The 12,348-nt window shown below is 33.4% G+C and overlaps 1 protein-coding gene across 6 annotated transcripts in view; it reads right to left on the bottom strand.

Annotated features, from left to right (window-relative positions):
* l(1)G0196 (inositol hexakisphosphate and diphosphoinositol-pentakisphosphate kinase) overlaps nt 1-12,348 on the bottom strand; it is a 43,787-nt gene that overhangs the window by 28,555 nt on the left and 2,884 nt on the right. For 2 of the 6 annotated variants that reach the window (XM_088258215.1, XM_088258218.1), the window contains exons 2-8: nt 11,327-11,536; nt 6,704-6,883; nt 5,104-5,244; nt 4,526-4,616; nt 4,195-4,349; nt 2,027-2,114; nt 1,104-1,308 (exon numbers count right to left, since the gene is read on the bottom strand). In XM_088258215.1, the coding sequence (XP_088114341.1) occupies nt 1,104-1,308; nt 2,027-2,114; nt 4,195-4,349; nt 4,526-4,616; nt 5,104-5,244; nt 6,704-6,883; nt 11,327-11,431 (965 nt within the window). In that variant the 5' untranslated portion in view covers nt 11,432-11,536. Of the gene's footprint in view, nt 1-1,103; nt 1,309-2,026; nt 2,115-4,194; nt 4,350-4,525; nt 4,617-5,103; nt 5,245-6,703; nt 6,884-11,326; nt 11,537-11,754; nt 11,804-12,348 lie in introns of all 6 variants that reach the window. The other 4 variants (XM_088258214.1, XM_088258217.1, XM_088258219.1 and 1 more) reach the window with 3 other exon arrangements.

Here is a 12,348-nt window from a genome sequence, read left to right as displayed (position 1 = left end):
TTGATAAATTATTTATATTTATAGATTTGGCGTTTAATTTGTAGAACTCCATTTTAATTTATGTACTAAATGTTAAATCATGTCCGCCTTCATGGTGTAATGGTCAGCGTGTTTAGCTACCGTGCTGGAGATCCCGATTCCCAGGGGGGTGAAAAATAATATTAGTGATTTTTACACTGTAATATTTATTTAATATAACCCTGGACTGGTTCAGAAGCGCAAGAGTGATCACCTTACCTTCATGTAAGTAATGATCAAGAAAACACTGCGTCAATTCGATGCAGTGCCCTATGCAACGTTGGGTGCGGATGAGGGTTATAAGTAAGTAAATGTTAAATACACTGATTTTTTGGGTCTACCAAGTTGTATTTTATTGTTAAAAAACACATAAAAATCAATTTTGTGACAATAGTTTCGCCTAGTTATGGCATTTTCAAACGAATGTCTGCAAGGTTGATAATTTGAGAAATGTGGGAGATCGAGATGTCATTAGATGGGGAAGGCAATGAAGAAGACAATGGTATGCACATGCGGAGAGAATGGAACCATCCAGAAACCCCCGCATTGCATTGCATGGGCAACCCCGAGATAGAAGACTCCCGGACAGGCGGTCAAAGAGATGGATTATAACAGCTGGGAATCGACTGAAAAAATTTCAGCTGGGAATCGGCAGCTGCTAATAATCCCTTTCAAAAACAGGCGACAAGGCATTCACCAAGAAGAAGATGAGAAGAGTTGCAACTTAACACAAAGCATTAAGATAATAAATATTATTCATATTTATATCTCAACAAAGATGGAGTAGAATATGGAAGTCTGGGTATTTAAAGGGCTTACGACCTATAATATAAATATGTATATATGTATACTTTTTGGCAAAGCACCCAAAATTGAGTAATACATACCTGTATATATTTAAAGTGGTATAAAGTGATCACTTAAACACATATTGACATCTCAAGAAAAATATGAAAGTCTGGGTATATACAGGGTTTAAGTGATCACAAGTGAACTATTTAATATGCTGTAATTTTTTAAGCTGCCGGCAATATCAGTCGCTGGCTGCCTCTACTAAGGATATTCACATATTCGCTAGCACTCACCGAAGCAAGTCGAACCCGCAGACGGTCTGCTTGAAGGCCAGGCAGACCTTGCGCGAGATGAGCTTCTCCTGGTTGGAGAGGATGACGGGGTAGCGGATCTCCTTGCCCTCCGAGTCGCGCTCCACCTTGCCGTCCAGCGCGGGGCTCTTGCGGGCCTCCGCGTGCGCATAGTCCGGACCCACCGTGTACACTTTCACATCAGTTCCTGGGGAAGCGATATCCACAAAAAGTTAAATGCTCTAACAACGCAAATACTCAACTTAACCCTTTGACTGAAGTTTGAATGAGTTTTAACCCTTCCCTTACGGCGCTAAAAACTTCCGCGTGCACCGGTGATTTTGTACACCTTATGAAAATGTGGTTTCAAAACAGGAAAAATGTGAATATTTCTAAATGTTACTTTTATTGACTATAGTTGAAGTTGAAATATAACAATTTTATAATGTTAGCTATAGCAATTATCTAAAAAAAGGGAAAAAAAACATCGCAAGTAGCCGCAATACCTAGCGTAGCGACACGCCCGCCGCGTCAAACGATCTGCGCACTACTAACGCAGTTACGACATGCGCATATAGGCCACGTGAAACGTTTGTGTATTGGTGATTTTATCCCCAATTTTTTCACAAATTATTTATTTCCGTCGCTGGAAATGAATAACTTTATATTATAATACTTTTATGTAATACATGATTATATTAAGGAGGAATACAAAAATTCTGAGCCCGTATCTATTATAATTTAACTTGATATTCCCATTGGAAAAGTCGAGTTGTAGTAAATACATATCACCGGGAGGGGAAGGTTAATGAAGATTTTATTTGGAGAGGTGATTTTCAATTTGATTTTCCTACCAAGATTCAGTGCCTCGAATTTTGAATTAACGGTCTTTTAGTTTATATGTACATAAAAAAGTTTACTCTCACCATCAGTAGGCATGAAATCTTCGTATATAAAGGAGCCGGTCTTCCGAACTCTAGATTCCGGTGAGTAAATGCTGCTTCTACTGCCAATCTACAAAAATATTAAACAGATTTTTACACAGTCATGAGAAAAATTCAGTCACATTTTTCTTACTACAAACAGAAAGTAATTTAACCCCTACATATTACTATACATATTATATTAAACCTTGGACCCAAACCTGATGATAGTTACGATTTACAGAAGAAAAATTTACATTCATATTTTTCAATATTATATACCTAAGACAGCGTCGGCATAGATTGTTTCACATTCCTATACACAGGACCAACCTGCCGATGGTGATGCCTGTAGGAAGAGCTACCGCTATGTTGAACAATATCACATTGGATATTGATCTGTTCCATGTGTCCGAAGGAGTTTTCCGAAGCGGGATTCTTCTACACCTTTAAGTCTTATTGCTTACTTTTAATATATACGCCTTGAATATTGTTTGTTATGTATATATATATATATATATATATATATATATATATATATATATATATATATATATATATATATATATATATATATATATATATATATATATATATATATATACATATACATATATACATATACATATACACACACACACACACACACACACACACACACACACACACACACACACACACACACACACACACACACACACACACACACACACACACACACACACACACACACACACACACACACACACACACACACACACACACACACACACACACACACACACACACACACACACACACACACACACACACACACACACACACACACACACACACACACACACACACACACACACACACACACACACACACACACACACACACACACACACACACACACACACACACACACACACACACACACACACACACACACACACACACACACACACACACACACACACACACACACACACACACACACACACACACACACACACACACACACACACACACACACACACACACACACACACACACACACACACACACACACACACACATACATACATATATATATATATATATGTGTATATATATATATATATATATATATATATATATATATATATATATATATATATATATATATATATATATATATATATATATATATATATATATATATATATATATATATATATATATATATATATATATATTTTTTTTTTTTTTTTTTTTTATTGAATAAATTGAAATTAAATTGAAAATATTATACATTTTAGTGCTGAGATTTATTCTTATATGTATACTAAAATTGCTGAAGACTTTTTTTTCGAAAGTGGTCCATTTCAAGTCTAGTGGACATTGTAAGGGCAAAAACAATAGGTTTTTATAAAAATAAAAATAAATTCACAAAAAAATTGTTGAATTTGTTTATTTGTGAATATTATTGATGAATCGGAACTTTGTAAACCTGCACACTATTTAACCATCAGAAGAATATATAACTATATGTACATATATCCTCTTTTCACTACATAAGTTTGTACCCTGGAAGCGTGACAAAAATGTTGGCATAAGGATATATTACATATATGGTATAACCCAAAATAAATCTATAATTTACTGATTGCGAAAATCTATGTTCCTACTTGTAAATTTCAGATCTATTATAATAATTTCCAGTTCAATCAATAGTGTTCATTTGATCAAGTAGACTAATAATAATAATAATAAAACCCTTATCTGCACCCCAATGGTGCATAGGGCACTGCGTCATATGAACGCAGTGTTATCTTGATCGTTTACACATGAAGGAAAGGTGATCAGCCTTCCGCTTCAGGTACCAGTCCAGGGTAATATTGAATAAATATTACAGTGAAAAAATCACTAATATTTATTTGACCCCCCTGGGAATCGAACCCGAGACCTCCAGAACGGTAGCCGACCGTGCTGTCCATTACACTACGGAGGCAGACTAGTTAAGTTTTATTGCTAAATTAGGCACATGATATGAGTAAGAAATCAACAGCTATAGATTGAATTCGTGTTTTTGCATAAACGACAGATGTTTTACAGGTAAATTTGTATAAGTAGCATTTAAATGGATTTTTAGCTGTATATTATTCAAAGAAATTTGTAAATTTGAGAGAATCATTGGTAATTACCTTCCGGAATAATCTTTGACTGCCACCACCAGCTGATGTCGGGTAATAGATATAGATATTATGATCCTCCGCTGATACTGGTTTTTCTACGAACGGTTTATTGAAAATTACCCCATTTACTTCTACATGGTCTTCTGATTCTACGAGTTCATGATCTGAAGAGAAAAATAAACATTTTAATACATAAATATATGGGAGATTGATAGAATATCCTATCAAAATAACAAAACTGGCATTAGAGTCTAGTATCATATAGCAATACTGGTGTGAAAGACTTTTATCACATATATTTAAAACTTATGATCATTTTAAATAACAATACATAACTTACGCTTTGGATCAGGAGAATCCCTATCTAAAACAGCATACCTCGGTATTTCAATACCTTCGCTTTCTAAAATTGAATAAACTTTCCTCCGATCCTAAAATAAAATACACATTAATATTTTTAAAAAAAAAAAAAAAATTTTGCTTACAATAGTCTAAAACTAGAGGTAGAATATTAGAAGAATATTTCACAAAGGGCAATGGAGAGAAGGATGCTAAACATATCCTCTAGGGACAAAAAATTAATGTTTGGATAAGGGAAAAAAAACAAGGTAACAGATGTGGTTCAAAGAATCGCGGAAGAAATGTGGAACTGGGCAGGTCATGTGGTACATATGTCTGAGGATAGATGGACGAAAAAGGTGCTTGACTGGAGGCCTAGAACAGAACGCAGAAGCGTGGGTAGGCACCAAGATGGTCCAATGACATTAAAAAAGTGGCGGGCCTGCACTGGAGGAATGTCGCGTCTAACAGACAACTATGGAGTTCAAGAGGGAGGTCTTTCTTCAATACTGGACACAAGACGAAGGCTGAATTAAGTAAGTATTTCACAATAATTTACACCAACAAACAGATACTTACTTGTATATCATACTGCATATGGAGATTATTTATAACATAGGGGTTTCTTAATTTCTCATATTGTATAGCCTTATCTAGGGGAAATCCTTTGGAGTGAAATGAGATCAGGCAGTCGCACATCGGCCAGTCTTCCACGGGCAACTGAAGATATTATAACATCATTTAATACCGGCTGTTTATCTTATAAATTAATGAAAATCTACATGCAACTTAAGAGTTTGAGAAAGCGCAAAAAATGGAAATCACACAGAATCTAGAGTTTTATATAAAAAGCATAAAATATTGTGAATAATTCCATTAATAAAAGTGAAAATAACTAATGACAACACCACTGCAGAGAACTTGAAAAAAGAGAACTAGGATTTAGTTACTAAAATATATATTAATATGTATTTTGTGATTAAAAAATTAATAAAACAAAATAAAATAGAATCATAGCAGTGGATGAAATTTGTAACTTGAACCAATTGAAAAAACAACATATTTTTCACTCGTTTCTTGTAATATTATTACGAATTACTAATAGTTTTCTTAATAAGTTCTTAATTTTAGAAACAAAAAATTTGGATTATCATTATATTATTCACAAGCCTCTACCATTTTAAGTAACACAAAGCTTTGGAGTATATGCAATACAAATCATCAATATTACGAAACTTTGAAACTTCACTTATTTTACTAATGTCATTACAAACTATCAATCTGTATTAAGTTGTACACTTAAATGTCAATGAACGAAATGTAGTCTAAAAGTTTCAAGGTCTTTAGTATATAAAAGCCACAGACAATAAGTGCAAGAAAGAAATTTCAAAAGGGTTAGTACACAACTAAAATAAGATGCCATTTGTAGTTAAGACCAAAGGGAAAAGTAGCAATTATATTTCAGTATGTCTAGCACACCAGATTAAATATGCAAGTACAATTTCTTTTACAGAAAAAAAACATTAGATCAATTAAAGCAATTGTCTTCTATCATGATATGAGTGATGTTGCAAAATTATTTTAGAGTAACATTAATTTGTTTATATCTACTTTTAAAGTTCCTATGTAAAAATATTAGAATTAAAAATTAAAAGCATCCAAGCGAAATTAAATGTAACGGTTTTTTCATTACAAAATTTTTCAATAGGATTTCAAAGGAAATCAAAAGCGACATATCATAAAGTTTAAGAAATAGTGGAAACAAAGTAAAACTTAAATTAAAAACATATAATACTAAAAATCCGCTTATCAATCATCGTTCACTTTGTGTAATAACACTTTTATTAACACAAAGTGAACGATGAATGATAAGGAGAGTGTTTTATTACCATACCAAAAAGGGATCTATGCTTTTAATATACAAAATATACGTATAATACTGTTACAATACTAATAGCATGCTTTGGTCAATAAACTACAAGGAGCACTTGGGTGAAACAAAACATTGAGAGTTCACAAATTTTGAGAGTTGAAATTAAATATTTTAGAAAGATCAACACGCAAGTCACAGAGTGGAGACATAACGAGCACGAGAAATGAAAGGATAATAAATAATATTCAAAACTGCAAACGATATCTTGTTGCACCCAATTTCGTTAGATTTTTTTATATGGAGAACCTTCAAGATAACCTCCTCGGGAAACACTAGCATCTTTAGGTACTCAAACTCGTCAAGACGCGTCAGGATCTCCTTCATGGGTTTGGATTGGGATTTCTTGGCCATCGCGCATACTCCCACCACCACCTTCTTCCCGCTGTCCCCCTCCGATTCGCTCCCATCGCAAGAGTCCAGGTCACCCTGAAATCGCAACCAAACCATCTTAGCAACCAACATTTTGAGTACCACTTAACACACTTAGGACGGGAAAGGTATTTCTACCCGTTCGGCGGATGGATGCTTAAGGACGGGAAGGGTATTTTTACCTTCTGCGCCGGCCTCATTTCAAAGTCAGAAAAGAAGGGATCATTTAGTGTTTTTATATGAATATTATGTACCAATCTTTTTGTTAAGGTCTAAACTATATGTACACAATTATCAAATCCCGTCACCAGAGGTCTGCAGGCGTAAAAAACACCAGTCCGAAATGTGTTGAGTTATTTATACTAACAACATTTTGAATGTGTCAAATATTCGTTCACAAATATGGGTTTCTTACTTTGGAGTTATTTTATATTTTTGGCATCTCAACAAAGTTGAATTAGAATATGGAAGTCTGGGTATTTACAGGGCTTATGACCTATCATAGTCTGGTTTTGTGATCACTTTACACACATATAACATTCATTATTCTACCCATGATTGACAACCACACTACTCAAATTTTTGGAAGTCATACATATATGATCAGTCACGGAACGTCATGAGAGTGTTGTCAATCATGGGTAAAATGGTGAATGTTACACGTGTATAGGTCACGTGACAGATTGTTAGCCCTTTAAATACTCATACTTCCATATTCTTCTTCATCTATGTTGAGATGTCAATCTTAACCCACTGACTCTAATCGGATATGTACTGACAAAATCTACTAGATACTATTTATATTTATATATTAGATAATATTTCCTTTCCCAATTTCCAATATATTTCATCAATATTTCTTTATGGAATTATATTGAAATGATACTATTGTATAAATATATAAAATAATACCCAAAATGTTTTGATTTTCTTAAGTTCATTTTAAAACTCTAATACATAAAGTGTCATTAATAACTAAAACTATTCCAAAAAAGTTACAAAAACCCTTTGATAAAAAGTAGAATAATAACCATGTTATACTATATCAACTTTATATAGTCCATTAATTATGCGGCTACCATTTGAGAACCATTCATCTCCCTGACAAGAAAGGTTTTTTAAACATCTTCCAATATCTCGAGTGTGTCCAAATCTTAGTACATACATAACGAGTTTGAGAGATTGTTATCAAGAAGTTATTAAAACTATTTTTTGAGAAATAAATATCTAAGTAAAAGGTTTCAGTTATCTACTTTACAAGACTATTCAGAGATGGCCCTCCAACTTGCATACAAATAGTTGCTTGTATTATTGTTTACAACTAGTATGGATGTTCAATCCCAGACAGAATGGTAAATGTTACAACAGTTTATAATTAATAAATAGTTTTTTAGTCGACCTCTGTCTGTACATTCTCCTCCCCCCTCATTAATTGAATAGAGCAATATTTATTTCTTCAGAAATATTTTGAAGATTTTCCTCTATGTGCAGCTGACAGAGAGTCCCTCAGGACTCTATAACTGCTGCGGGTAGATGGTGGGCTCAGATTCCAAAAAAAAAATATAAAAAAATAAAAAACAGTTTATAAAGTGGTTGTAAACCCTGTAAATGCCTTCTAAAACACTTCTTCATTTCTCTTGAGATATCCATAACACCAGTCTACGGAATCACTAATCAGAAATTTCTAAGAAGTTATGATTAACGCTGTTTGCATTGTAGAATGAAACATTTCTCTGCTTAAAAAAAAACATGTAAATGTGTAAATACCATTAATCATATACTTCAGTGACTACAAAATTGACATTGACACCATTAATAATTGACGTAAACATTAAACGAACTTAAATTACTACGGCAAACTCCTACTAGATTTCTTGATATGGGGCTCAAATCTAAACTCTATATCTACTTAGAAAAAGTGAAGAAAAATTTATTTTAATTACTATATAGTGTCGATAAATTTTACATTCTTTCTGGAATTCGGATGTCGGTCCGCATTGTCAGGAAGTTAATGTTCATAATCTGTTATTGAACTGTGCAATCCAGATATTTTCAAAGTAGATAAAAAAAAAATTTACCACCCTACCTCCGGGTTTTTTTTTGCCATATTTTGTATAAACAAACAAAAATATCACGTTTATTATCACAAAATATTGTCTGGTATGAAACCTGACAAAAAATTGTCAGTGTATCCGGTACGCATTAAATATTTTTGGAACAGGTTTCTTTGCGCGTAGGTCATACGGGTAAGCGCGGAATGGTGAAGAAAAACCGCGCGTATCACGTACGTTCGTAAGTAAAGGGCGGTTAAGATTTAAAAGATCCGCGTTAATGGTTTTGCATCACCTTAGCGATCCGGCCATACAGATTGAATCAATTGAATTGAACCTTTAAAATTATCCTATCATCAGTTTATTATGCAAAATCAGTATTGTAGACAAAAAAATAAGGCTCAGCATATCTAAAAGGAACAGCGTTCAGCTACAAAAATTGATATGTTATCACTCAATAAGCGTGTCGGGACGGATCATTAACCCATGGACCCAAGTTTAACATGCAGAGGATACAATGACATCCATAAGGAAATGTACGAGAGATCAATTTATTTGACAGCGACCTTCAAGTCAAATCAAGTGACCCTTTCCGCACCCAGTGGTGCATAGAGCAATGCATCAAATCGATTTTATTGTTTATTTTATGAAGACAAGGTGATCAGTCCTACGCTTTGGGTTAAGTCCAGGATAAAACAACATTAAATAAATATTAGAATGAAAAAACACTTATTTATTTTGGTCCCTCCTGGGAATCAAACCCGAAACCCCCAGCACAGTAGCCAAAATGTGGCAACCACTACACTATATAGGCAGAGAGTGACTTTACTTTATAAAAATGTTCACTTACCGTAAAAAAAAATATTTCACAAGTTATTCTTTTTTTATAATGCTGTGGAAATTTATAAAGGAAAACTGTTTCAGCATTATAACAATGTATTTATCTATGCCCGTATTATTTTGTTCCTTTCTATGCATGTTCCTAAATAAGATACCTACATTTCACTTATCTACTTAGATATAGCGTTCAGGATCGAGCCTACTACATGATTACTTTTCGCAATCAAAGATAATCGGCTGACCAAACTCAAAACACAGTAAGGGACATTTTTTTGTAGTACGTTTTTTTTGCATTTTTGGACTAAGTAGAATGTACTTATTTCAAAAATGCAAAAAAACTATTAAAAAAAGTCCCTTACTGTATTTTGAGTTTGGACTGCCGTAATATCTCTGGTCTGAAAACCAATTATTATTAATTACTATCTAACACAAGTCCATTCATGTGAACACAAAAAACATTCCATAGAAACACATTTTAAAAATACAATCCAAAAATATTTGTTAAACACAACAAGAGATCAGAATATTGCGTAATAAATAAGAATAAAAATATGATATATCATATTCTTTTTCTGTTTTTATATATATAAATATATATATATATATATAAAAAAAAATATATATATATATATATATATATATATATATATATATATATATATATATATATATTTTTTTTAAATATTTTTTTTAAATGATACTTTAAGTAATTTAATCAAAATTGAAATATTTTCATATAAATTTATTCAAAAAAATAACTTGTACTGATATCTATGAACGTCTTACTTAGTTTCTTGAAATATTATATGAGTAAAATAATCTATAAAACCAACTAACAATAAATAAATTAAAAAATATATAAAATACCCATTAACTGGGACCACACTGATTGGCGAAAAAACTATTAAAACCTACTAATAGTTTCAGTTTTATCTACTTTGAAACACGTGAATTGAATTTCTATAGACAATATTAAGAATTTTTCAAATTTATATCTGTTATATTGCAAGAAAATATATATTTTTTAGTATTATTCTCCTTTTTGGACTTCTTTACTACACTAAGTAGGCTGACAACAAGATACAGTTTAGTTCACAAAAATTCACTTGTCGACAGGTTGTAACATTTTCTTGAATTCATTTTATATTGAATATAATTTTACACATATAAAACAGTACAAAACCAATATGATTCCCAGGAATATGTATACTGTATAAATGTTATGTATTTTTAAACAGGGAAACAATTAGTAAAAATCCGAATAGTGGAGAAGCTATGTTTCGCTTATGAGTCGGGTTTGAAGTTTTCAATAATATAACCCAGCGGTTGTAGTAGCAGCCTACTTAAATGTCTAGTTGGAGTAAATGCATGAAGGAATATGTGGGATAATCATAATACAGCGTTGCAGTTCATAACCTATTCGGCATAAATGAATTGGTAATCGAAAATGGTAGGGTATGGGTGTTTGACAGTCTGTGTTATGTAAGTGCTGCGTGTGAATATGTAAATAGTGATCTAGTTACAGAAGGTACAAGGGCGGGGAGTCGTGAGAAGGGGGCGGCCGTGACAATGTTGATGATTGAATGAGCACTGGTAATACAAAACTAACATGGTGAAAGCACTCGTCACAGTAACAAATGTCCTCCTCGGGGACTGAGCGAGTCTTCTTCCATCTCTTGAGGCGCCACCAGTCCTTCAACCAGGACCACTCCATGGCGAGTGGGACAAGGCGCGAGCGGATCACACACGGGGACACTCAAATGTAGAAATTATCACCAATGTCATTATCTTAAGATCAATTTGACAGACAACTAAATACCTACAACAAATACACACACAGTTGAAGGAAACCTTACAGAGATAATGAATGACACCGTTTAGTGTCTGTTAGTGGCACACATACACGCGCAGGCTTAATTGCTTCACAGAGTAGGGTGTGTATTTACACATTCTCACACTAGTCTAATGGACATGCCGGAGACGTACGGGTACATATATCTATTATTCCTAATGCTAATTTCATAAATTTTTGCTTACAGTCATTCCTTTGCGACAACTTGTTTTGTTAACCTGCCGGACTCCAATACTGAAAGCAATTCGGATTTCTTAAAGCCCATTCAAATGCAAATATTTAATGTGGTTCTTTGTATTGGATTTGTGTGAATAGAACCCAGATTAGCTGCGGTGTACCGGTGCATATTGACTCGGAAACCACCAAGTACACAATCAATATTGGAATATGCCGTTAGACACAATACTCGGGTGAATGTGAATTAGAATGTACACTGACTAACACGTAGATGCGAATATACAATGTATGTGGTAACACTAGCGAACCGGGCTTCTCTGGTCTGGTTGTGCAACATAGAAAACTATCAACACAGAAATATCCCGGTTAAAAGCGAGCCTTTTCAGAAAATAAACAAGGGAAACCATATTTGAATCATAAGTCAAGCCGATGACTTACCATCACATAATTTTACAACTCGACAAACCGACTGAAGTCTTTCTTTGTTGATACTTGGCAATTTGCCAATTCCACTTAGTTTTCCTCTGATATTTCATTTTCGTAAACTAATTTGTTTTGCTTATTCTTTTCATAATATCTACTTTCTAACTCTAACTTTATTG

The sequence above is a fragment of the Brachycentrus maculatus genome, unplaced genomic scaffold (assembly GCF_059751285.1).
Source record: "Brachycentrus maculatus isolate JH-2025_06_01 unplaced genomic scaffold, ASM5975128v1 h1tg000091l, whole genome shotgun sequence".
Taxonomy (NCBI): Eukaryota; Metazoa; Arthropoda; class Insecta; order Trichoptera; family Brachycentridae; genus Brachycentrus; species Brachycentrus maculatus.
The sequence above is the reverse complement of the archived record's forward strand: the minus strand, read 5'-3'. Positions and strand labels throughout refer to the sequence as shown.